The sequence below is a fragment of the Ambystoma mexicanum genome, chromosome 8 (assembly GCF_040938575.1).
Source record: "Ambystoma mexicanum isolate Mex_15411 chromosome 8, UKY_AmexF1_1, whole genome shotgun sequence".
Classification (NCBI taxonomy): Eukaryota; Metazoa; Chordata; class Amphibia; order Caudata; family Ambystomatidae; genus Ambystoma; species Ambystoma mexicanum.
The window spans coordinates 1,234,914,519-1,234,941,953 of record NC_090929.1 but is presented as its reverse complement, the minus strand read 5'-3'; the positions used below and the strand labels follow the sequence as shown (position 1 = coordinate 1,234,941,953).

At 45.1% G+C, this 27,435-nt stretch overlaps 1 protein-coding gene across 6 annotated transcripts in view; it reads left to right on the top strand.

Moving 5' to 3' along the window:
* PLCE1 (phospholipase C epsilon 1) overlaps positions 1-27,435 on the top strand; it is a 3,624,599-nt gene that overhangs the window by 3,535,022 nt on the left and 62,142 nt on the right. For all 6 annotated transcript variants that reach the window (XM_069611343.1, XM_069611341.1, XM_069611340.1 and 3 more), the window contains one exon: positions 3,926-4,144. In XM_069611343.1, the coding sequence (XP_069467444.1) occupies positions 3,926-4,144 (219 nt within the window). The remainder of the gene's footprint in view (positions 1-3,925; positions 4,145-27,435) is intronic.

The window sequence follows — 27,435 nt, the reverse complement described above, 5'->3', positions numbered from 1 at the left end:
ATCAGCCGCCTCTAAATCACTCTGAGGACTCTCCTCACAAGACACCAGTAGGGGGCAGGCTAACTCAACATCTGACGGAATGGCAGGCTATTATGTCAGATGTTTGGGCATTGGAGACAGTTGCCCAAGGTTACTGCCTGCCTTTTCTATACATTCCTCAGAGTCATCCACCGGGGAACAGCTCTCGGAAAGTACCAGATCCGCTCCTCTTGCAGGAAATTGTGGACCTGTTGGAGAAAGGTGCCATAGAACCGGTACCTGTAGCGGAGAGGAACAAGGGCTGGTACTCCCCCTACTTTCTAATACCGAAGAAGGACGGAGGACTGAGACCTATCTTGGACTTACGAGAATTGACAAGTTCCTCAGGAAGGACAAGTTCAAGATGGTAACTCTCTCTCAGATCCTTCAAGCCCTCCAGCTCCAGGACTGGCTGGTATCTCTGGACCTTGAGGATGCTTATTTCCATGTGCCAATCCATCTCAAACACAGGAAATACCTGAGGTTCACAATTGGCGGCTCTCATCAATTTCGAGTTTTGCCTTTTGGGCTGACCTCCGCCCGAGGGTCTTCACCAAGCTAATGTCGGTAGTGGCTGCAAGTCTAAGGAGGGAAGGGATTCACGTTTATCCCTACCTGGATGATTGGCTGATCAGAGCTGTATCTCTGGAACAAGCTCAGATCCAGCTAGACTATGTCTGCCACTTCCTTCACAAACTGGGCTTCTCCCTCAATTTAAAGAAGTCACAGATGATACCATCATAAAGACTCCAGTTCATTGGAGCGGTCCTGGACACTTCCCTGGGAAAAGCCTTGCCACCAGAGGTGAGGGCTCAAGATATTCTGCAGATGGTCACCAAGTTTCAAAATGCCCAACGTCTCCCAGCCTTTGCCTTTTTGAGGTTGCTAGGCCTCATGGCATCCTGCATCTTCCTTGTGCCAGAGGCTTGCCTGAGAATGAGATCTCTTCAGTGGGCACTAAGAACTCAGTGGTCGCAATTCTCAGGGAGAATGACAGATCTCCTTCAGGTTCCGGACAAGGTGGCTCGAGAGCTTCAGTGGTGGGCCTGTCAGGAGAACATTTTGAAAGGAGAACTGTTTTGGCAACCATGGCCAGAGATAACAGTAGTCACAGATGCCTCACTCACGGGGTGGGGAGCACATGCCAACGACTTGACCATCAGCGGTCGTTGGTCTCCATCGGAGTCCAGACTACATATCAACCTGTTAGAGCTGAGAGCAATCAGACTAGCGCTGAAGGCTTTTCTGCCATCTGTACAGGGGAAAAATGTCCTGATAATGACGGACAACACAGTGGCCATGCACTACCTCAACAAAAGAGGAGGCGTAGGATCACTGTCTCTGTGCAGAGAGGCAATGCAGCTCTGGTTCTGGGCAATCCAAGAAGGAATCTCTCTATCAGCAGTTCACTTAGCCGGAGAGAAAAACTTGACGGCGGACGCTCTGAGCAGGCAGAGTACAGTCTCCCACGAGTGGGAACTAGCTCAGGAAGTCCTTCAACAGATCTTCACCCTTTGGGGAACCCCTCAAGTGGATCTGTTCGCCACCAACATCAACAGGAAGTGCGATCAGTTTTGTTCAAGGGAATTTCCCCCGAGAGGAGCTCTAGGGGATGCGTTCATAGTGGACTGTGAGTTTCCACTTCTGTACGCGTTTCCTCCAGTCCCTGTCATTCCTGAAATGATCAGGAGGTTGAGAAGGTTCCGGAAAGCCATGATCCTAATTGCCCCGGACTGGGCCAGGAGAACGTGTTACCCGGACCTTCTGGACATGTCCATCTGCCCTCCAATTCGTCTTCCACTCGAGGAGAATCTTCTCTCGCAGAAGGGAGGTCAGGTTCGCCATCCAGACATCAGAACCCTCAACCTTCACGCTTGGTATCTGAAAGGTTGAGATACAAGGATTGGGACCTCCCAGATGACATCATGGAGGTGTTGCTTTCGGCAAGAAGGCCAGCAACAAAGACTTTATACCGCTGCAGTTGGAACAAATTTTGCAGCTGTGTAGAGAAAAGAATATCGACCCCTTTTCATGTGGTACACCAACGGTGTTATCTTCTTTACTCTATTTGGCAAATTCAGGCCTTCAAGTTGGCACTATCAAGGGCTATCTCGCAGCGCTATCGATCTTCAAGCGCACTGCAGAGGAACCATTGTATTTCAAGTTACCCTTAGTAATACAATTTCTGAAGGGATTAACCAATGTCTATCCTCCAAGACCATTCCAAGTTCCTTTATGGGACTTAAATTTAGTCTTAAATTTCCTGATGGGTACTCCTTTTGAACCACTCCACTCTTGTCCGCTAAGGTTTCTCACCCTTAAAACTGTCTTATTAGTGGCATTGACATCTGCTAGGAGGGTGAGCGAATTACAAGCTCTATATTGTAAACCCCCTCATACAATTTTTCATAAAGACAAAGTTGTCCTTTAAGTGAAGCCTAATTTCCTCCCAAATGTGGTTTCTGAATTCCACATCACTCAGAAGATTACCTTACCTTCATTCTATCCCCCTCCCCATCCGGGGAAAGAGGAAGAAAGGCTTCATAGGCTGGACACAAGGCGGGCTTTGAGCTTTTACATCAGCAGACTTGCTAGGATTAGGCAAGCAGACCAACTGTTCGTAGGTTACTCAGGGCACAAATTGGGATTACCGATAACAAAACAGACCATTTCCAGATGGATTATTTTGGCCATTCTGGAATGTTACAAACTGGCAGGGAAAGAGCCTCCTCAAAATCTTAGGGCTCATTCAACCAAGGGTATTGCAGCCTCTTCGGCCCTCCAAAGAGGGGTACCAATTCGAGACATATGTGCGGCTGCCACATGTTCGTCTGCACATACCTTCACAAGATTTTACAACCTGGATTCCTCCTCTAGCCAAGAGACTAGATTTGGCAAAGCTGTGTTGCACTCTGTTCATTCTTGAATGGAAACATGGCAATTTTACTCCCACCTCCAGTTACACACCACTGCTATGGGAGTCTATCAAGATAAGGAATACGTCGGAGGACACAATCCCTTCGAAGAACAAGTTACTTCTTACCTGGTAACGTTCTTTCGATGGGATGTTCTTCCGACGTATTCCTTATTGCCCCTCCCATCCATCCCCTCAGTAAAACTTCCCTTGTGGTTACAGCTTACGCTCCTTCAGGGTCAATAACCAATTCATGTAAAGCAACTGTTAACGTCAAAATGGAACTGAGCAACGGACGCTGCGCGAGTCTATTTATACGCATGATGATGTCAGCGCCGATACGGAGGCTGTCGCGGGACATCGGCTCGAAGGACATCGACGCGCAGCGCCCTCTACTGAAAAAAGTATTCCGAGGCCAGCAAGCTGGAGATGATCAATCAAGATAAGGAATACGTCGGAGGAACATCCCATCGAAAGAACGTTACCAGGTAAGAAGTAACTTGTTTATTTTTCCCAAACACTGGAACACCCTACCCATCACCATCAAAACAGCATCCTCCTTTAAGCTCTTTAAGAAACAGCTAAAAACCTGGTTATTCAACCAATATTAGCACCCTAAGATAGGACCCCTCCATCGGACACTGTTGTAAATACTTAGGCCACTGTATATTTTTGTGAATATGTTGTAACCTATATCTTGTATTGAACCCTCTGTAATGTTTTGATTGTGACTAATTCCTAAGCTATCTTATAACCTCGCCGTGACACCTGAGGGTCTGGGCGTGTAACAAATATACAAAATAAATAAATAAATAAATAAAAACATGTTCAACTCTAAAAACTGTCATTTCTCTTGAGCTAGTTGGTGAAATTTAACAAAGCATCCTCCACTGTCCTTTGCATAGTGTCCTCAAACCCTTTGAAGTAGCAATGTAATGCCCTAATTAACCTAGAAAATAATGATGGCAGATATTTATGCTTATTCTTTTGCAGGCTCTCAGCAAAGCCAAGTATTCCTATAGCATCCTGAGCAATCCCAACCCTACTGACTACATCCTTTTGGAAGAAGTGTCTAAAGAGCCTACAAATAAGAAGTCCTCAACACCTAAAACATTTCAGCGGATCCTTTCGGATAATGAATGTGTGTTTCAAGCTCAAAGCAGGTGGAAGGGAGCAGGACGATTTATCCTTAAACTGAAGGAACATGTTCAGGTAATCTATTGGTCTAACATTGAAATCAAATACCTCATTAATTGTATGGTCGGTAAGCAGCTGTATAGGTAGCAATTTCTTTAAAGGGTGTGAAGCATTGCTATCCTTTCAGCCGTTGATCTACGTGCAACGTTGCAAATGTTTCCCCATTCTAATTTCATGGAGGATGTCTAGTCAATTTCCGGTAGACCCTTCTGAAGGATTAAATTGTTATCTAGATGGGTTTCAATACTATAAGATGTTGCCAAACACCTGTTCTCAAATCACAAACGTCTTTCACACAAGGTCATGTTACTGTTTAGAATACAGCTGTCTGAAGAACTCCAGGCAGTCCAATGACCACATAGTGAAATATTTGATACCATGTTTAAAAATATTATAGCAAGAATAGGTGCTATTTTATGTATTTCTCTTTCCTTTATTTTGTACAGCAGCACAGCAGAGTGAAAAGCATTGGCATGTTATGTTATGTTATGTCAAGTGCCTCAATACCTTTGGGCTGTAGTGCACTCTACAAATGTAAAAAAATAAATGTATAGGAAACTATTGTCATCACATAGCCTGGTATCCACATATGCAAAGGATTCATAGTATACCAGGTCATCAAATGCCCAGCTACTCTCCCCAGTTGCCTGGTGTTTCCATCATTTAGAAAAGTACTCGTCTCATATACAATGTATTGCTATTAAGTTCCCATCAAGCACCCATGTGCTCAAATCCTATGCCAGACATTACCTGGAAGATTCAGTTCTCCGCCACCACCCCAGTCCACATCTCCCCATAACTACATGATTATTCAGTCTGTAAACCCATATGTACCAACCCTCACCATGCATAGCACTCTGCTTCCTCTTAGCCGTAGTAGGTTTGTGGTAGAAAACAAATATAAATGCTAAATTATTATACCATCAAATACCCGATGTCCACAGCATGTAGCAGCCCGATCATGTGTCATCAATTCCGTCAACTTTCAAGTACTCACATTGTATGCTAGTTATACGCATCAAATGCCAAAATAATCACCACACATGCCAGGTAGTACCTAAGTATGCCATCCACATCATTTGTCAGGGTTTTGCATCATATACAAGCTGTCCCCATCAGATTCCAAGGTACTAACAACATGTGTCAGAAATACCCATCAGATGGCTAGGTACTTGTACCATATGCCAGCTATTGCCTTCAAATGCCCAAGTATTCTCATATTTAATAGATAATACAAGTGCTCACCACATTTGCCAGGCATTACCATACGTTTCCCGGGTATGTCCATTATGTTTCCGGCTATCTGATCAAATGCCTCAATACTTGCCAGATGTTCCCGTTGTGATGAATCTGATGATGTCATCACTTCTTTTCCAGGGGTGCCCTCTCCTTATGTGGCCAGAGGACAGCAGATGCTACCTGATCCTGACCGTGGAGGCGGCTGTGCGAGGGAGGATCACATGGAGGGGCACGGCCCTCCTGGGGGGAAGTAGCCATCATTGGACGAGGCATGGCAACTCCCTTTCCCTTATAGGGACATTCGCTCCATTCCTCAAACCTTAATGGCATACTGTGGTAAACCATTTCTACAGACCACAATTCCTACTAATGGCATGTCTCAGTACTCCATGAATAAGCTACCAAGCACAGCCCATCAATCTCATATGCATAGTAGTACTGGGAGGAGGAGACTGAATGGAGTAATGAAGATCACTCTTCAAACCTCTCCCAAATCTACTAATAACATTTGTCAATTCTCCATGAGTAAGCTACCAACAACTGCCTTTCAATTCCATATGCATAGAAAAACTGGGGCGAGGAGACTGAGCGGAGTAAGGAAGATTAATGAGTCAGAGAAGCACATCACGCGCTCTAGTGTTTGCAAACCTGTGATAGGTGCCGGGACATTTAAAAATCCCAACGCTGCCTCGGAAAGCATTGTCTTTGGTTGAGGGTTGCAACCGAACCAAAAAGCACACTGGAACCAGCTGGCTCAGGGCGACGGTGAAGAAAGGAAGGAAGACTGCATATGCTGATTTGCCGTATCAGAGCACGACAGGTAGAAGAGGGAAGTCTCCCCGACGGTCATGAGCCACTGAAGCCACCCGAACACGGAGAAGAGCTCGACAGCAAGGTGAGAGTCACGAGGGATGTCTGAGAAGCGTTTAACGCATAAGAGCTGGAGGATGCCAAGTTAAGCCAGTGAGTCCCAAGAAGGGAAACTGGGACACCGGGGCACTCCAGAAACATTATGAAGGCCAGATGGAAACAGGCAAAGAGAATGAAAGGGAATTTGAGGCCCTATATGTTCGCAATAATAATCAGACCCTCCAACTTAGAGCGCAAAACATTTCTGCAAAAAAGGCAGTTTTTTCAAAAACACCTGCGAAAACAATCTTTTAAAAACAAACTCAAAGGGGCAGTTTCTGACTCCAGAAATAAAATGTGCAAGCACATCTCATCATTTGCGGAACAAAAAAGGGAAGCCCAATCCACAAAGGACATATGAATGGGTGTATCTTTTATGCGTCCATTCAGGTGGCCTTTTTACCCCTTTGCACTAGTCATGGGGCATTTCTGCACATTTAAAAGGCTTCCCAAATTGTCTAAACAAGATGTGGTTTTAAATGTGCAACAATTGTAAGCAACCGTATGAGCCCACTTTGAATAGGTTCATGAGAGTGCCACTGCATGACAGGGTATTTCCTGACCCGGTCATGCAATACTTCTTTTTTTAAAAGTTTGAGAGCATAGGTATGAACCGCTGTCGTCTCACTTGCATTTCTGTTCCTCAAACAGGATAGAAATGCGTTTTGTACAGTGTCATGCCCCTTAAGCGCCAGTCAAGGTGAAATGCTCCGGAAGCCTGTAGAACATGGTCAGGAGAGCGCTTCCTCAGCAATGTTGTAAATACTATAAATATGTGAATTAAAAAAAAAGAAAGTAGGTACTAAAAATAAAAAGGGGGGAGGTGCGCTTCCAACACATACATATTCAAGGTGGCTGGCCAGCGCATTGTTTGCGCTACAGCTCAGACCCATGAAAATGCGGAGGTCACCTTTGAGAATAAGGTGACCTGCTCATTTCCAAAAATGGTTTATCTAAAAATAGCATTATTTTTGCTCTATTTTTAGGTGCCGCTTTTTTTGAGGATCTGGCCCAAAATGTACAATTTTCAAAAATTACAAAATGTCCACAACATGAGAGGGAAAGGAGAGAGTGAGACGGGTCGGGGTGATGTGTGAGCTGTGGAATGGTAGTCAAGAAAGCAGAGGGGGAAGCGCTGTGCAAGAGAGCAGAGAGTAAGCAGTGGGTGGTAGGCCACAAATCAGAGAGGGAGCGGAGGTACAGAAAGTAGAGGGAGCGTGGGCTCCCGGGGAGCAGTGGTCCAAAAGCAGAGAGGGGTTGGCCGGTGTTAGGAAAGATTTCTCTTTATTGCACCTTTACTTCCATCTTTATGGCACCCCCAAACTTTTCACTTTTATTTTTGATACTGACCTGCTATTTTTGCAGTGAAGTGACACCTTATGCTTTTCTACACTGGCTTTTGCTCATATATTATGAGGAAACTGACATGTCTTTCATGCTGTCAGTACTGGTAAACATTGTTTCCCTTAGTCGTGTTACTGTGTTACTACTTTTGGTTACTTCGTATCATTTGTGGTAACTTTTATCATTGTACAAAGCAGCTTACACTGCAGCTCAATGGGTTTCCCTTTTTTGCCCTACACTAGCACTCAGAGGATTTTTGGTTACTCTATCATGGCTAATATCTTGGTAGAACTTGGCTTCACGCAGAGAGTGAACTTACCAACACATCATAAGAGGAGAATACTTGACTGGGTGGCAGATTACAATTGTTACACCTTGATCACTGCTATTACCCCTCAAGTCTGGACAGACAACCACCTTCTGTCATTCACTTTGGCAACCAAAAGGCCCACCACTAATTCAACCTTATCCTCTCCACCCACACTAGCTAGAAACAAAAAGAATATTATGGTAGATAAAATGTTACCCCTCATCCTACCCACTCTTAACTCATTACTTGACAGTATGAAACCCAATTCGCTAGTTGACGAATATAACAAAATTATGACTACTACTCTTGACGATATTGCCCCTTTAAAATTGAGAAATAGCAAGCCCAAAAGCCACTTTTGAAGCCCGCCGAGGAGACAAGGGCGACGGACATTTGCCATTTTCCGCTGTTTACAGCTGGTTACCTGGTAAGTGATTTATCGCCAAGTTCTATAACATCCTAGTTCATAGAGTCCTTCAATATTGAGCTGTCACGTAAAAATAACCCCAACCCTAAAAGTATAATGGACCCTAGCAAACCTCGTACGCGTTCAAGAGAAACTTGAAGAAACATTAGCAAACGTTACAAAAAACACAAACCTCTCAGATCAACCTTCAAACCTATTGCAACATCCATCCACTTCGATTAAAAAAAATAACTACTTTGACCGCCTCAAAGGTCCTAAATGAGCCCAACTCGATTGTGACACTATCAACAGATCCAGAATTTCAAACTCATCTCGTGTCAAATCAGGGCCAATTAGAATTAATGCAGACACCGAAGTCTGAAAAAAAGAACTCCCAACTAAATGGGTTGACGCCTCAAGTCTCTCAGTCATCCAAACTACTTCTACTCTCTAGAGATTCTTGAAACCCATTGACCAGTGGAAACAAGATGCCGATTGCTCCAGAACAAGGAGATTCTCCACCCATATTGGCCCATGCGAGGAATCAGACTCTCCCAGCCAGCCCTAACATTCAGTCTGCCTGTGCAGTGCAGCTTTCTGCCCGCTCAAAACATGAACTAAATTTACCAGCACAGTCCGAATTGCAACCTGGAAACCCTCACTCAAGTGTGCATACTAACACTCCTGTTAACCCTACTCTTCAACAACGAGCACGGACAGCTAAACAACAATGGCAGTCAATGTATTACCACTCAGATTCCCCTCAAGGAAATATAAATAAACAATTAGAAAGGCGAGATGCTCGGCTTTCTCTAGACATAACAGAAACAGATGCCATTATGGATTCTCAAGAACGAAGGAAAGACATTTTCGGAGATCTTCACAATAAGAAGCTTGAAGCACCAATTAAGACATCGACACCTCTTCACAACAAGAAGCATGAAGCTCCAACCAAGACATCGACACCCATTGCAAACAACAACAAAAAAACCTCATCCTAAAACTTTCCCCCAAATCTGACCAATACCCCAAGTCTCTAACAGTCGATGATAACCAGCCAGAGCAACAATCCATACTCCAATCAAAAAAAGATGAAGCCATGACTAACAGTCCAGGAGTACCTGAAAGAATTACAACCACAATGCTTGATCTCCAGAATACGTTAATAGCAGTCTTATCAATAGCAATGGTACCCTTTCTTAAAATACAAGAAGCAATGGTGGATACAACAAAGGATCAAGCAACTTTACTAGCTATGATCATGACAAAACAAACCAAACTATAAGCACTATACAAGAATGACTAAACCATGAAGCAGAAGCCACTAGAATATGGCAAAGCCGCCATCCAGAAATTGCAAGAATTGATTGGGTCGACAAACAAAATTTGACAGACACATTGGCAACAATTACAAAGAAACTTATGGACGATAAAGCCAAACAACCTATAGTTCAACCTATAATGCTTGCTTCAACTGAGCAATCGGTACAAACAGACATAGTAAAAAAAGATCAAATGACCCAATATGAAACATTAACACCCCATATAAAACCCTTGGCCTTTCCATTACCACCAAGTATTGCCAACATTGAACCCACAACATGCACCCCTTTTGATATCTTTGTTCTCCAGCATTGGATCTTTCATGGATTCACATGCTTAGAATATTCCCCGTCGTCAGGCTGGGAATCCTCGGTAAGTTATATAGACATTTTCCCTAGGAAATATTCCGACACTTTTGTGTCCTATCTATGTCGTTTTGGGCCGCGCACACCGGTGCCACTAGGACGTAGAGGTATATATAGATCCGCCCCCGCGGCTCCCTCAGATTTCAACCGTCTTCCAAAGTAGTGGGATTACCTCGCGTATCTGCTATTTGGTTAGGTTGTACTTTCTACTTCTGCAACTGTTTTTTCTTCTCTAAAAAATGTCTGGAAAGGCGTTGTTTCGTCCGTGTGCTACATGCGGTCTTAAGAAGGTGTACGAAGGGGATGGTCATATGGATGCATTTACTGACTTCATCCTCACCACACAGCAGACACATGTGAAATCTGTCAGGGCTTCTCCCAGAAGACCCTCAAAGACCGAAAAAGACGCCTTGTCGATTGGCTCAATGACGGGGCGGGTGCGTACCCGGCATCGGAGGTGGGCTCCACAGCCTTGAGAAGGAAGTCAGAACCCCCGACGAAGAAGGCGCGTTCTGCTGAAAAATGCCCCTCGTAGAAGCATTCGGAGAAACATTCGAAGGCCCCCTCTTCACACAAGGCGTCATCTTCTTCCTCCTCGTCTAAAAAGGAAAGAAAAGAACCATCTAAATCCTCCTCAGGAGACCGTCATAAGTCTACCTTGAGTCGAGAGGCCTCGGTCAGCAAGTCGGCCCCGAAAGCGGCGGGAACACCTCAAGGCCCTGCGCCACTTGCTTCGTCGACGGCCTGCTCGTCGACGCCTGCGTCATCGGCGGCTCCTCCCACGTTTCAGACTGCGGCTGTAGGAAACATATCGTCGTCGGGGGGTGGTTCCGTCTATGGGATGGCAACCAGAGGTTTTCGATCCCATTCCGCCTGAGGCCCTGCTGCAACCAGAGGTGGCTTTTTCCGTCTTGTCGGCTGACGTGGAACGTGGCCTGGTCGCGCACCCTACCGATCTGGGGTTGCAACCAACCAGTGCGATGACGCTCTTGAGTGGGGGTACCATCCCTACGACCTCGTCATTACTGAACCCCCAGGCGGTTCTGTCCTTGGAGGTACTAAATACGCTACAGAAGCTGTTACAGCGTTTGGACACACAGATACCTCAGCCCAGTGCCCCGGCACTGCTACAGTCTACGCCACTCGTGGACGAGCCGGGCCCGGCTCCTCGCTCGACGACCAGGATTACTGCTGCTTCCCAAGCTCCGGAAGATCGCTCTCACCCACAAGAAGAAGGAGAACTACCAGACTCTTATTCATACTGAGAAGGGTCGGGTTCAGACATCTCACTATCCGCCTCAAGGGACCCAACATGGGACTCTGAAGCAGAAATGGAAGCTCCGAGAAGTCCGGCGCAGCCATCACCACCTGACGACGTGGGAGCGTTCCATGCCATGATGAGTAAGGCATGTGCTGAGTTTGGCATAGTCCCTGAAGAGGAGAAAAAGCATTGTTTTCTTTTTGATCATATGGGAAAGAGAAGAAAATCCATATTCGCCATCCCTATTTTAGACCATGTCTGGCAAGAGGGCCTGAAGACCATGCGTCATCCGTTCTCCGAATCGGCAGTAAAAGGCTGTTTGGAGAAGAAATTCAAGGCTCCGGAATCGACTCCCAAGTGCTTGACGTCTCAACCTTCGCCGGAATCAGTGGTATCTGCGGCGGCGGCTAGAAAGGCCAGGTCTCAACATAAATGCACGACCCCGCCGCACAACAAAGCCAGGAGGCAAGACGCTTTTGGCAAAAAGGTGCTGTCGGTCGGCGCGACTACAGTTAAAGCGGCCAACTCCTTGGCGATTATGTCTAGGTATGACAGGGAAATGTGGCACCGGCTGGCTCCTATCTTGGAACATTTGCCCCAAGAACATAGAAAGTCCGCCATGTGGCTAGTACGGGAAGGAGAAGAGGCCTCCAACCATGCTATAAACATTGCTGTCGACCTAGCCGAGTCCGGATTTAAGCAAATCAATAATGGCGTAGTACTACGAAGACAAGCCTGGCTCAAGTGCACTACGTTCAGACCGGAGGTGCAGTATAAAGTCTTGGATATGCCGTGTGAAAGGGAACAACTATTCAGTGAAAAAGTTGATGAGGCCTTGAAGGGCATGAAAGAGGACACTGACACGGCGCGGTCACTCGGAGCCCTCCAGTGTGGTAGGAATTTTCGTTCCTTTCGTCCTTTCAGAGGGGCTTCTGGTAACTCCCGGTTTGGGTCATCTAGAGACCGAGGTTTCAGCAGACCCTCATACTCGTCCCAAGGCTACAGACATGCGGCCCAGTCTTCTCATAGAGGCAGAGATTACGAAATCTCCAGACAGCGGGGTGCCTACCTTTCGTCGACGAAAGATAAACAAGCCAAGAACCAACAATGACATGTTTCAGGACCTCCTGGGGAGCCGAGTGTCTCGTTGCGTCGACGAGTGGGAGCGCATAACAACAGACCAATGGGTTTTGGACACGATTCATCTGGGCCATTCTCTACAATTCAAGGACAAGCCACCACACATTCCATCGGTGTTCTCGGCTCAGCCCCACCTTCAAATACTACTGAAGGAGGTGGCGCTTATGCTGCAGAAAGGAGCTATAGAACTGGTCAAGAATTTGATGTTTAAAATGCTTACGCTCCAGGAGGTGATCCGATCGATACAACCCAGAGATTATTTGTCGTCGCTAGACCTTCAGGACGCATACATCCATATCCCGATGCGTCGACGACACAAAAGATTTCTGCGGTTTGTCGTCGGACGAACACACTATCAGTTCAAGGTCCTCCCGTTTGGACTAAAATCGTCCCCCAGGACGTTCACCAAATGTCTGGCTCCTATAGCAGCCTGGTTAAGTAAGGAAGGTCACCATGTGTACCCTTATTTGGACGACTGGCTAGTGAGGGGATTGTCTCCGGAAAGGGCACAAGAAAGCCTAGATGCCACCATGTCCCTCCTACAACGTTTGGGCTTCGCAGTGAACTTCGACAAGTCCTCATTAAAGCCATCAAGGGCCTTGGTCTTTTTGGGGGCAGAGTTCCACACACAATTGGGGCTAGTGAAGCCATCCCTCAAAAGGATTCACAGACTGCAACAAAAGGCATCGGAATGGAAGGTCGACACCAGAGTGTCAGTGCGAAGGTACATGTCCCTGCTGGGGACCATGTCGTCCTGCATACCCTTGATCGACAATTGTCGCCTCTTCATGAGGCCTCTTCAGGAATTCTTGGCGGATCGATGGGCACAGAGTCAAGGGCGCTGGTCGGACAAGTTGACCATCAATGGCCAGCACGTGCAGGCTCTTCAATGGTGGAGAATTTCCATACTTCTGACGAAGGGAATGCCCCTGCTGGAACCTGCGTTCCAGAGGACAGTGGTGACGGATGCTTCTCTGACTGGATGGGGAGCGCATATGGGGTCCCTACAGGTTCAGGGTCGTTGGTCATCGGAAGAATCCTCCCTTCACATCAATCTGCTAGCGTTGAGGGCGGTGCGTCGGACCTTGAAATCCTTTCTACCACAGATAAAGGGCTCAGTGGTGAGAATCATGACAGACAACACAACAACAATGTTTTATCTACGAAAGCAGGGAGGAACTCGCTCCAGGATCCTGTCGACGGAAGCCCAGCAGATCTGGCATTGGGCCCTCCAACACGACATAAATCTGTTGGCGTTCCACTTACCAGGAGTAAAAAATGTGCAAGCAGACGCTCTCAGCAGGGAGATGAATCGTCTACACGAATGGGAGCTGAACGACCAACAGCTGCACTGTGCCTTCGCGAAATGGGGTCATCTGGCCCTCATTCTCTTTGCGACGAGAGACAACAAGAAATGCTCACAATACGCGAGCAGGTGGCCACAACAAAACTCGCTAGGGGACGCGTTCTCCTTCCCGTGGACGGGCAAGTTTCTGTATGCCTTCCCCCCATTTCCCCTCATCCGGGGGACTCTGCAATGGATCCACAGATATCCATGTCGGATGATCCTGGTGGCCCCGTATTGGGCCAGACAAGCGTGGTTCTCCGATCTACTTCACCTTTCAACGGCAGAACCAATGAGGTTCCAGAAGATCCCCAACCTTCTGTCTCAGGAGAAAGGGGTCGTTTGGCATCATGACCCGGACAGCCTCAGTCTGACGGCCTGGCTCCTGATTCCTCCGAGTTTGGCGCGTTAGCGATTCCAGCGGATTGTCGTCGCATTTTGCAAGCTGCAAGGGCACCTTCCACGAACGCTTCATATTCATACAAATGGAAAAGGTTCTGCATATGGTGCGCAGGTCAACCAGGTTTGGTCCCGCTGACGATCACACCGGAACAACTCCTACCATACTTGTTGCTCCTGGCTAAAAACAGTTTATCTGTTTCATCCATAAAGGTGCATCTGGCTGCCATCTCGAGATTTACTCGGAAGAGACATTCAACTCCATTGTTCAGTGACTGCCTAGTTAAACACTTCCTTAAAGGGTTGTTTCGAACCTTCCCTCCCACGAAGAAGTTTCCTCCGATCTGGAGTCTAAACCTGGTTCTGGCAGCCCTGATGAAACCCCCTTTTGAACCATTGTCGTCGACGACATTAAAATTTTTGTCTTGGAAATTGGCTTTCCTGGTGGCCATTACTTCAGCTCGACGTCTGTCAGAAATACAACCTTTAGTGATCGACCCTCCGTATTTGAGGTTTTTTCGTAATAAAGTTGTGCTGGCCACTAACCCGCATTTCATACCTAAAGTGCCTTCCATGTTCCATGTTCTATAGTGTTGCCTACATTTTTTCCAACACCGTCTTCAGTGGCGGAGAAGACTCTCCATACATTGGACGTGAAAAGAGCTTTAAAATTTTATCTCCATCGCACTCAAAGCTTCAGAGACACGAGACAACTCTTCATAGCTTATGGTCCTGCGGCTAAGGGTAAGGCGATTTCCAAACAGGGACTATCCAGATGGGTGTCTTCGGCCATTTCTTATTGTCATTCCAAGGCCAGAAAACCGCTAGAAAAGCGTCCAAGGGCCCATTCGACGAGATCTACATCGTCGTCGACGGCGTTGTGGTCCGGAATTCCGCTGGGGGATATCTGCCAGGCGGCTTCCTGGTTGGTACCACACACGTTTACCCGGCATTACTGTCTCGCACAGCAACATGCTGAAGATACACAGATGGGGCGTGCAGTACTACGTCACCTGTTCCAATAAGGTAAGCCCCAAGTGGGGGTTACACCCTTCGGCAACTATGCTTTAAAGTGTTGTGTCTTTCACTGTTAACATACTACAATGTAATGTGTTGCCATGGTAAATATGCATTGTGATTATTGTGATGTTGGTTTGCATACACGCCTCCAATGTTGGGGGATACTGCTATACAATCTATTCTAAGCATGTGAATCCATGAAAGATCCAATGCTGGAGAAGGGAATAGTTTCTTACCTGTAACTCCATTTCTCCAGCATTGGTATCTTTCATGGATTCACATGCGCCCGCCTGCCTCCCCTGAGCATGCAAACCAGAGATTCCCCCCATACTACTTTGGGGGCTGAAATCTGAGGGACCCGTGGGGGCGGAACTATATATACCTCTAAGTCCTAGTGGCGCCGGCGTGCGCGGCCCAAAACGACGTAGATAGGACACAAAAGTGTCGGAATTTTTCCTAGGGAAAATGTCTATATAACTTACCGAGGATTCCCAGCCTGACAACGGGGAATATTCTAAGCATGTGAATCCATGAAAGATACCAATGCTGGAGAAATGGAGTTACAGGTAAGAAACTATTCCCATCTAACTAAACGGGGCCATTTGGGCAATTCTTCGATTCCAAAGAAAAAAAACCCAAAGAAACGACAGTCAGGTTCTCGAGCCTTTTTGAGGAAACTCCAAGTTAATCCACAAGATCACTCTCGATTTGCTCCATCAACAACTAAAAGAAACAATATCAAATACAAAGGTGATGCTTCAAGCCATCCTAATGCATCTGTTGAAGTAAGATCATCAGAGGACGAACCTCTAGATGCATTATTAGCTGTCATAAACCACGACACAGCAACCCAAGATCTCAAAAAACCCGCTGAGACATCCACAGGCTCTGTTGCTCATACAACTGTATCAAGTGATATAATACCTGATCCTCAGGACGATCTATTGATAGTGCTGGATGAATACTATGAGACCCTGTCGGACTCAGTTCACTCAATTTCAATCAACACTTCTTCCAACATTTCTTTTGTATACTCAATTGTTTCAAATTAAGAAGCCTAGTCTTCATCTGAAATTGATCATTGTTGAAAGACTGAAGAAATGCCTGTGGCCCAAGATGAAACATCACCAATTAGACCAAAATGTGTTAATCTGCAAATGGTATCCAACATATTTAGAGTGTCATTGACTGTGACCAGTATGAATCCTGCTGAATCTTTAATCATGAACAGAGCGAACATCCTACGATTGTTCAATGCCATTCCACACCTGACTCAAATTACCTCAAGAGACATTGATGTCCTACACTTTCCTAATAAGAACAGAATGGAAACAGTTCACATTGACTTCTATAAACAAGAAACAATGCAACACGTCATGTCTTCAAATGTAAAGACTTCCATCGAATAATGAGCCCAGGCCTAGAGCAAACATAATAACAAACACTCAATCAAATCTACATTTGACCAAAAGGATGAAAGATCTGCTCAGCGTTAAGCAAACCCACTCTCAGTATAAAAGAAACATGACAACAGAAGGTGACCTCCAAACACGGCCAAAACCAAGATTCTAGAAATTGGCTCTAAAGGTAACAGAAAAGACCGAGATTTTTCATGGTCCATAAACGGTGAAAAAATAGAAAGAGAATAGAAAGAGTAACTTCCATAAAATATCTAGGAATACGCTTCAATAACTCCATCAGTGAAGGACCATGGATTGAAGATCTAAAAAACCGCATGAAAAGGCTGGCGCTGCAAGGAGCAAAACTAGAGAGAGAATACGGTAAATTCTCGCTGGCTCCTGTTATATTGTTCTATGCACAAAAGGTGGTACCAACAATAACCTTCGGAGCGGAAGCTGGGTGGAACATCTCAGAAACAACATGGCACCTGCTGGAAAGCATATTTTGGCGTAGAGTGTTGAATCTACCCAAAAGTGTCCACGCTGCCGCAGTAAGGCACGAATTATCACTGAATTCGCTAGACTCGAAAGTTATATGGAAATCGCTCACAACATGGAGGAAAATGAATCTGAACCCCCCAATTCCAGCATATGAGATATTCAGAATGGAAACTGGAACTCAAATAAATCTGACAACTAAATGGAACTCCAAACTAATGGAAATCCTAACCGCAGCTGATATTAAAGAAACAGAACTGTTGAATACACCTCAAATCGCAAAAAAAAAGTTTGAACGATGGTCCTGGATAATTAACAAAGAAACGCGAGATTCACTCAAATCAATGGCAAGTCTAGGGCCAATTGAAAATAAACTAAACACGCCAGCTCGATTCCTGACACGATGCCCCTCAAAGTATCATCGTATGCAGTTTCTAAGATTGAAACTAAACATATTAAGAACAAAAGAAACACTAAAGAGACAAAAAAACACAAAAATAAAGGACAGTTCCTGCAGATTCTGTAAAGATGGGATTGAAACAACCAAACACCTTATAACAGAGTGTACAGGAACAATTTCACAGCGTAAAATACACCTGGAAAAATTCACTCCGTTGAGGAATGATATCGACAGATGGTGGAAAAATCTGTTATCGGGCGAAAATATACAGCTAGTCTGTGCAGTAATAAATTACATGGACACACTATTGCCAAATCAGGAATTCTGGGACATAGACAAAAGAGTTGCCAAACCATAACCATAACCAAAGGCAAGAAGCAGTAACAAGGAATAAGGATGAAGCGTGGAAGAATGTAACAAAAGCCTTATCATAAAACATGTATTAGGCTGTAGTTTTACAAAAAAAAAAAAAAAGAAGGTGACCTCCAAATCCCACGAATTAAAACCTACTTATAACAACCACTCATTAAGGAGTCTTCTCCTACTAGTATAACGTTATGTTCATGGAATACTAGAGGCTTTAAATACCTTTTCAACGAAGGTTCCTTAAACCAAAAAGACATGACCATCATATGTCTCCAGGAAACCTGGCTCTCTAATGAAGTAGTCTGTGAAGGATTCTCTACCTTCGTAAACCCAGCAATCACTTCCCAACAAGGTAGGCCGTCATCCGGAATGATTATCTTGAGTAAACTAGACACAAATTGGTCAGTTGTAGCCAAGAAAAACATCCACTCCTGGGCCCAATACATTATCATCGTAAAACATATCAAGCAGAAGTGCCCAATCGAACTTCGGATGAAATCTACCTAACAATCTTTAACATCTATTAGATTCCAACAGCAATGACCGACAACAAATTCCTCGGCTCAATATGTGACGAATTGGATGCAATTGCTGGCACCTATAAACAAACAGAATTCATCATTGCTGGAGATCTCAACATACATCTATACAGCACTGAAGGCATTAAACTGGAATTTCACAAATTGTCTCAAAGAGCGAAAAAATAGATAAAAGAAATAGATATTCGAATTTTAACCTTGACAGAACAACCATCAAACGAACAAGGTTTACCACCTTCAACCTGGACAAGCGAAAACTCTGCCTCTATAATTGACTATATTTTCATCTTCGAAGGTATACAGAGATCATTAATAGCAACTGCCAATCATCCACAAGTAAATAGTGATCACCATCCAATATTAATCACATAGAATATATCACAAAGTAAGGGGACACGATTACTACTTCCAGACCATTAATTAAACAACGGCCTCAACAAACTCTACATAAAACAATCTCAAATGGTTGATCTGCTTTCAAAGTTTGATGCCTCTTGCCTTGCAGATTATCCAGAACTCAACTATGAGTGGATACTACAGAACTACAAGCAACCTCAGAAATCCAACATGAATTGTAACATCAAACATAAGCACCAATTCAACATTGACATTAAGCTGATGAAAAAAACCTTCTACAAAAGAATATGTCTACTAAAAAAGCAAAAAACTGCCACTTCTGCAGCTGAGATAAAAAGAGAAAAACAAAAATACTCAAACTCAATAAAAGCGATCAAATCCTTAATGCACCAAGCGGACGCAGAGGCTATCCTATCAGCCTTAAAACAGAAAAACACGGGGCAACTGTGGTCCCTCCTAAATTAAAATTCCAAAGGATCGACCATGATCCAAGAAGTAGAAGCACAAGCCTGGACAGATCACTTTGCTAAACTGTATAGCAAAAAAACAGATATTCTGGTAGCACAAGAAGACAACAAAAAAACATTCATGTGACCTAAAATGGGAAAAAGAAGATCTCATAAAAACCATCAGCTCCTTGAATCCATCTCGAGCGCCTGGGCCGGATGGCCTCTCTAATGCCGACTTCAAATCAGCCCCTGAGGAATGGGCCCCCTTTTTTTCCCAACTACTTATTTTAATTGAAAAAACTCAGCAAATTCTGTGAAGCTGAAATTTGGCAACCTTGATCCTGATTTACAAAACTGGTGGCAGAAAGAAAAACGGAAAACTACCGACCCATAGCTTTGTTAGACCCGATGGGAAAGTTGTTTGCAGGATTTCTACTGAAAAAAACTCAACAAATGGGCAGAGGCAAATGGAAAAAATGAAAAAAGACAAACTGGATTTGTAAATAAAATAGCAACAAACGTTAACCTATTGCTATTGAGTATGATCAAATATGAAGCTACACATAAGAAGCAACAGGTTTATGCTGTTTTTATCAACTTAAAGATGGCATTTGATTCTGTAAACAGACGAAAGCTATGGAATAAACTAACATCTTGGCGCTGCCCGCAATCCATTCTAAATCCAATTAAACAACTATACTCCAACACTTCCATCCAAGTTAGACTAACTAAGGATGGTGTAGTAACTACCAATTGGAATGGATTGAAGCAAGGGTGCCCTCTCGCTGCTTGATTATATAACCTAAACACATTTGATTTTACCAAAGCAATCCAGGATCCACTTTCGAACCCCCCCTAAAATCAACAATGAACCAGTACCAACGCTAATCTACGCTGATAACATGATAGTCATGGATAAAACAGTGTTTGGCTTAAACAAAACTCTCGATAAGGTGGCAATCTTTATCCAAGAAAACAAGCTGACCATTAACACTAACAAAATGAAACTCATGATGTTATCTCAAAAAACTAAGAACTGGCCAACCCGAAAATTAAATTTTGAATGCAAAGAGATTGAAGTAATAACTACAACCAAATATTTAGGTGCCATGATAAATTCATCTCCAACAGAACAAGAATGGAAAGACCATATTGAAAGGAAAGCAACATCTCTAGCCCGCCAAGGTCGTTTCTTTCATCGCAAATTTGGGACTTACTCTATAAAATCCACAATTGCATTATATAAACAGAAAGTAGTCCCAATCTTGATTTACGCAGGTGAAACATTGATTAACCAACAAACAATGAAATGGCATCTTTACAAGGCTATTATTTGGAGAAAAATCTGGCTTTACCTAAAAGTTTTCTGATGCTGAGAATTCGATTTGAATTGGCTCTTCAATCATAAGAATCATTGATTGCCTGGAAACAAATGGATCTCTTTAGAAAAATGATCAGTCAAGACCGAATTCCATTTCTAGAAATCTTAAAGGAAAAAAATAATGCTTTACATGTGACAGCTCTGCGCCACTGGTCTAGTGAAACAAGGAAACAAATGAAAGATGAAGAAATCACTGAAGACATGCTAATACACAGGCCACAATATGCAAAGCGAAAAATCCACGATTGGATAAAACAGAATACAAACGTTTCCTGAAATGTGCAATCGAATCAAGGGCTCTCCATGAACTTCCAATTTACCCAGCATGCTTCCCAGATCGACTTACTCGCGATCTCTTTTTACGATTTCGATTCAACATTCTACCGACTCGCGAATATCTAAGCATGATAAAACATCCAAATATAACATCTGCTGATTTTGGTATTCGCGATCTTGCAGAATCGACAGAGTCCCTTTTCCATGTAATCATGATATGCCCTGCCCTGATGGACAAAATAAACCTGTGCAAAGATTTTTTTCGAGTCTCCATGAAACAAATGACCACTCAAGAGCGATGGGACCACCTTCTAAAAGGTCATGACAAACATTTAATTCTAACAGTAATTACATTTTGGACTGCAATTCACAAGGACAATAATTTGCATGAGTTAGAAATACAAGCATAAATATTTCCTTGCTCTTTCTTTTTTACTAATGAAACATTATGATGAAAAGTTTGTATTATCAAACATATCATTTTAAATAAAGAAAATTATATATATTTTTTAAAAAAGCCACTTTAACTCCTGGTTTACCGCACATTTGAAAAGTCTGAGAAAAGATAAGAGGAAATGTAAAACCTCCTGGAGGTTACTTCCCTCTGCTGAAAACAAAACTAACCTAATCAATATATCATCTCAATATAAGAAAGACATCCTCTTGGCGAAACAAGAAACCTATAAAAATAGAATCCTGCAAGCTAATTCCAGCATGAAGGAATTATTCGTAATCTTAAAAGAATTAGAAACACTGATACCAGTACAAGACAATTGTGTCAAAGACAAAACTTGGTGTTCCAATATTCAGCATGCTCTAGTCAATAAAGTCTCTACCCTTCAGGATAAGATAGCACAAAAGAAAGCTTCCATAACATCCACGACTTCCCCCAACAATACTCCCATGCCCCTCCACAAACATTAACCTCGCTTCAGCTTCTCCAAATTTCCATTCTCGAGGTCGAGCAGGTTATACTTTCTCTCAAACCTTTGAATTGCCAGGGTGACCAATGCCCAGCACAACTAATCATGGACGCTGCAAGAGACCTAGCACCTTTCATTTCAAAGCTTATCAATGCCTTTTTCCTCAGGCACTATCCCAAGCAATCTTAAAGAGTCTTGGGTACTCCCTCTCCTTAAGAAACAAACATTAGACCCAACCATACCGACTAACTACAGGCCCATCATGGCAGTGCCTTTTCTCCTTAAATTTTAGGTAAGGTGGCATATCTCCAAATTCAGAAGTTCCTGGAACTTAACCAACTTCTAGGAGCCCGCCAATCAGGTTTTTGGCCACAACATGGCACGGAAACAGCATTAATTGATCTCGAGGCCCAAATTGATGAGCTCAGAGACAATGGAAAATCGGCATTGCTTCTCCTTCTTGACCTCTCGGCTGCATTTGACCTGGTGGACCACAAGGTTTTATGCAACCACTTGGATTCAGCAGCTCATTTTTCTAAGGAGGCCATAGTCTGTCATTCCTCAGCAACAGGACTATTAGAGTAATCTCTCCTTTAGCAGCCGCAGCCCCTATCCCCTTCACCTGTGGGGTGCCCCAGGGATCGTGTCTCACTGACTCTGTATAAGATATTTACCAAGCCCCTTTTTGATGATCTGGCCCATCCTGGTATCACTTACACCAACTATGCAGATGATACTCAGATTCTCTTACCACTTACTGGGGATTATTATAAGGATTTTGCCTTGGTGAATAGAGTTTACAACATCATTCAGGCATGCATGGCTTCTCATGGTCTCTGCCTGAATGATGACAAAACTGAGCTCATTATCCTAGGCACTACTTCCCACCTCAAAAGACTCTGCCCTGAATACACTTCATTTAACATTGACGGGAACCCCATCAAAGTTGCCAAAGAAGTAAAAACCATAGGCTTTTACCTCGATTCCACCCTCACATTTACCAAACAAGTAAACACCTTGGCTTCGTCCACTGCATATACATGTAAATTCATTAGAGCTGGCAAACCTTTGGCTGTGGCTAGTGTCCAAACACGGACGTGCCACATGGTTTTTCACTTGTCCTTTGGCCATCTTGTTCTTTAGCCTTCTTCCTGGCCTTTGAGGTCAGGAAAATCCTTATAAGGACTTCCAGTGCCTGGGAAAGCAAAAGCTTTTGGCGTGCTACTGGAGGGCTGTGTGTATTTGCTGGCAGGATGTGGGCTGGGACTGTCTGGTTGCAATCCACAAACTGGTTTCAGTGTGTCTGGATCATATGCATGAGTGTTCCAGCCAGTGGTCCTGATTGGACCACTGCTGGCTGGGGTGTGTGTGGGGTCTACTCATACCTGGCTTTTAGGATAGAAGAGGACCCCTGAACCCATTCCTCAGAGATCCTGGAGAAGCCTGAAGGAGCCAAGACTTCTATCCAGCTATGAGACCTGCGAAGAAACCAGAGACCTGTCGGAAGGACGCCTGACTACCAGCTTCTGCTGCTGTCCTAGAGGAGCCCTGTCAAGCTGAAGATCTTTAGCAGTCCTGCGAAGGAGCTTCAACCCTGGGAGTGGAGGCACCATCTATTCCTGACGTCTGCTCTGTACCCTGCAAAGAAGAGCCGTCGAAAGTGCCACAGGACTGTCCTGTGCCTGACCAGCTCTGAGTTTGGGCTACCGTGCTGCCGGCGTCATCGTTCTGAGTTTCGACCTGGAACTTTGGGGATCCTCAGCTGGCCCTACGAGACTCGCCTCTGCAAAATGTCGCCGTCCTAGCATCAAGGGGAACCCAGATAGGAGGGAAAGTCTGACTGCAGCAGTTGAGTCCTTTTGCGTCACTGTGCTGCGGTGACCACCATCCGAAATCGCATACCTGACCCGAGTCCAGTCCTGAGAGAAGTCCTGCATTGAATCTTGCTGCATTCTGCATTCGAGAGTCCTTGCAACAGTGAACAACACCAACCTGAGATCATTGGGGAATGCCAAAGGGAAAAGCCACCGGAGCTCTCTGCAGCTTTCCCCTGCTCAGAGATGCTGCATGCTGCAAGCCCAGCTGATTCAGGAGCAATTGAAGGTAAACATCCCCCACCTAGCCCCTTTGTTGCTCCACTTACAGCGGGGCGGTGCAGGAAGTCACTTTCACCTCACACCAGGGAAGTGCTTCTAACCTTCAGGGCTAAGCAGCTCAGAGCACGAACATGTATTCCGCCCGATTTGCCGCTTTGACCCCGTCTTGTCCTGCCAGGAACCAGCGGCTGGGTGTGCATCTTTTCTACCCACCGTTCACCCTCCTCGCCTTCTCCCATCTGGCCTCCCGCCGTATCAGAGGTCCATCCCCTGCGACTGTTCCGAGGGCTGCCTCCTTGGCCCCGTTTTATGCAAGTATTAGCCTCTTCAATAACGCTGTGACATCCCATTGTGGGAGGTGTTGGGTGGCTCTGCGCTCGCATGCTAAGGCTACAGATAGAATGCCCAGGCCGCCGGATACAATGCAGGGCTCTATAGCTACTGGAACACGTGCAAAGGCCTCATCGTGCATACCATCAGCCACCAGCCCGATTGCTACTCCTGTTGAGGCTCTGTTTAACATTTGCTCGCCGGTTGCACATATAACAGGAGCTCACTCCAAAGTGACTATGTCTGTACCTTTTATTGCCTCGCATCTTGCTGCCACCCGGCCAATGGCCTCTACCAATGTGTATGTGTTTCTGCCTATGGCCCCTATCATTGTGCCAGTGGCCCCAACCAATGTGGCCCCTACCAATGTGCCTGTGATTGTGCAAGTTGCCCCAACCAATATGGCCCCTACCAATGTACCTGTGAATTTGCCTATGGCCCCTACCAATTTGCCTGGGATTTTTCCAGTGGTCCCTGCCAATGTTTCTGTGATTGTGCCAGTGGCCCCAACCAATGTGGCCCCTACCAATGTGCCTGTGATTGTGCCAGTGCCCCCTACCAATGTGATTGTGCCAGTGCCCCTAACAATGTGCCTGTGATTGTGCCAGTGTCCCCTACCAGTGTGCCTGTGATTTTGCCAGTTGCCCTAACCAATGTGGCCCCTACCAATGTGCTTGTGATTTTGCCAATGGCCCCACCCAATGTGGTCCCCACTAATGTGCCTGTGATTTTGCCTATGGTGCCTACCAATTTGCCTGTGATTTTGCCAATGGCCTTAACCAGTGCAGCCCCTACCAATGTGACTGCGATTTTTTTGCCAGTGGCCCCAACCAATGTGGCCCCTACCAATGTGCTGTGATTGTGCCAGTGCCCCCTACCAATGTGCCTGTGATTTTGCCAATGGCCCCAACCAATGTGGCCCCCACTAATGTGCATGTGATTTTTCCTATGGCCCCTACCAATTTGCATGTGATTTTGCCAGTGGCCCCAACCAATGTGGCCCCTACCAATGTCCCTGTGATTTTGCCAGTGGCCCCCACTAATGCGGCCCCTTACATTGTACCTGGGAATGAGCCAATCGTTACCACCAGACCCAGGAACTCCCCCTCGCTTCCCCTCAGCTGCACACTTATCAACACCCGCTCACTCCCAGCCCACACCCTCGACATTCACGATCTCATTATTAACCAAGACCTTGACTTATTAATCATCAGTGAAACCTAGCTTCACGAAGCTTCAGGACCAGCCTTATCACCAGCCCTTCTTCAAGGCTACACCATCTTCAGACAGGATTGCCCCCTTCAGAAAGGAGGAGGGATAGCCCTTACAGCGAAAGAGACCATCTCTATTAGAAAAGTGCAAGGAGGAGACCTGGGCTCTAACAGTGACTACCTGCTCCTTAATATCCCCCCAACCCCTAGCTGCACAATCACTCTCCACATAGTGTACAGGCCTCCAGGACCAAATACGGACTTCCAAGATGCTCTCTTACACACCATTTCCAACAACCTAAAGAAAACCTCCAAAGCCCTCTTGTTAGGGGACCTTAATCTTGGCCTTTATGACCCAGCAGACTCCCAACCCTTAACCCTTAACAAATCCTTATCCTCCCTAAGATTCCAACAAGCGGTAAAACTACCCACACACACTAAAGGTCGTACCCTAAATTGGGTCACACATCATAACTGCCCCCGCACTATCTCAGCCATTTCTCCAATTCCATTGTCTGAACATCACTAAAGAGCCGCCCCGGGCCTGTTGAACCACTCCATCCAGCCTTTTGCAGGAGCTCCCGGCAACTCACTAAGGAAAGGCTCCTGCCTTACCTTCAGTCGCCTGCCCTCAAGGCACCTTTTTCCAAGGACCCAGATACCCTGGCCGCTACCTACAAAACCATCATAGACCACGCAGTGGAAGCCATTGCCCCGCTGAGCCTCAGAAAAGCCAAGCGGAATAAAGACACGAAGACTTGGTTCTCATCCAAACTCCTAGAAATGAGTGCTAGAAAGAGAGTCCCACACTCTGCCTGGTTAGCCAAACCTTGTCACTGTACTGAAGCAGTATTCAAGTTCATTGCCAAAGAATATAAAGTCGCCATCATCAAAGCCAAAAGCAACTCTTTCAATACAAGGATATCCAACTCTAAATCAGGATCTAAAGTAATCTTTGCTATTTTTAGAGAGTTGGAATCACCAGCTCCCACTCCGCCCTCCACCACCAAAAATGCAGACTGGTGTAATAGTATCCAGTTTGACATGCTTGACAAGCTGAACCTTCTGCAAAGTAAAATCATTGCCCATCAACAGGCTTTAAGCCAACAAATTGCTGACTTCCAATGTGAGACCACCCATGACATCCCACCATTTTCCTTCAAAGAAATGAATGAACAGGAAGTCATTGCCCTCCTCAAAACTATCAAGCCGTCCAACTGTAAAGGGGACGCCTGTCCTGCACAGCTTATTATTTCTATCTAAGTTCATTGAGGGTCTTGTATACTCACAAATCCCTACATTCTTATCTGATCTATCTCTTATTCCCCCCACTCAGTCTGGTTTCTGACCCTGCCACTCTACTGAAACAGCATTGACCTCTGTACTTAACTCTCTCCTCACAGCTCGTTATTCAAAACACTCTTCCGTTCTCATTCTTCTTGACCTATCTGCTGCCTTTGACACAGTGGATCATTCCCTGCTACTGGACTCTCTCTCTTCTTTTGGTTTACAGGGATCTGTTCTTTCCTGGTTTTCGTCCTACCTATCTTACCGTACCTTTGCCGTCTCTTGGGGCTGCAACACCTCTCCTCTTTCTCTCAATCACAGAGTTCCTCAAGGGTCAGTCTTTGGTCATTTTCTATTCTCTTTGTACACCTCTTTTCTTGCTCCTATTATTTCATCTTTTGGAGTTTTGCACTACTTCTATGCGGATGATATCCAGCTCTTTCTCTCCTTCTCATCATTTACACCTGATATTCATCACACTCTTTCATCTTGCCTCACTGCTATTAAATCCTGGATGACTTCTCACTTTCTTACTTTAAATGCTGGAAAGACTGAAGTTCTATTAATTTCTGCCAATATTCTCCTATCCCCTCTTCCTCCTCCTTCTATTTCTTTTCCTCCCTCTAATCTCCCTATTTCTCTCACTGCTCGCAACCCTGGTCTTTATATTGACTCTGATGTTTCCTTTGCCCATCATATCTCTCTCACCTCGCGTGCCTGTTGATTTCACAT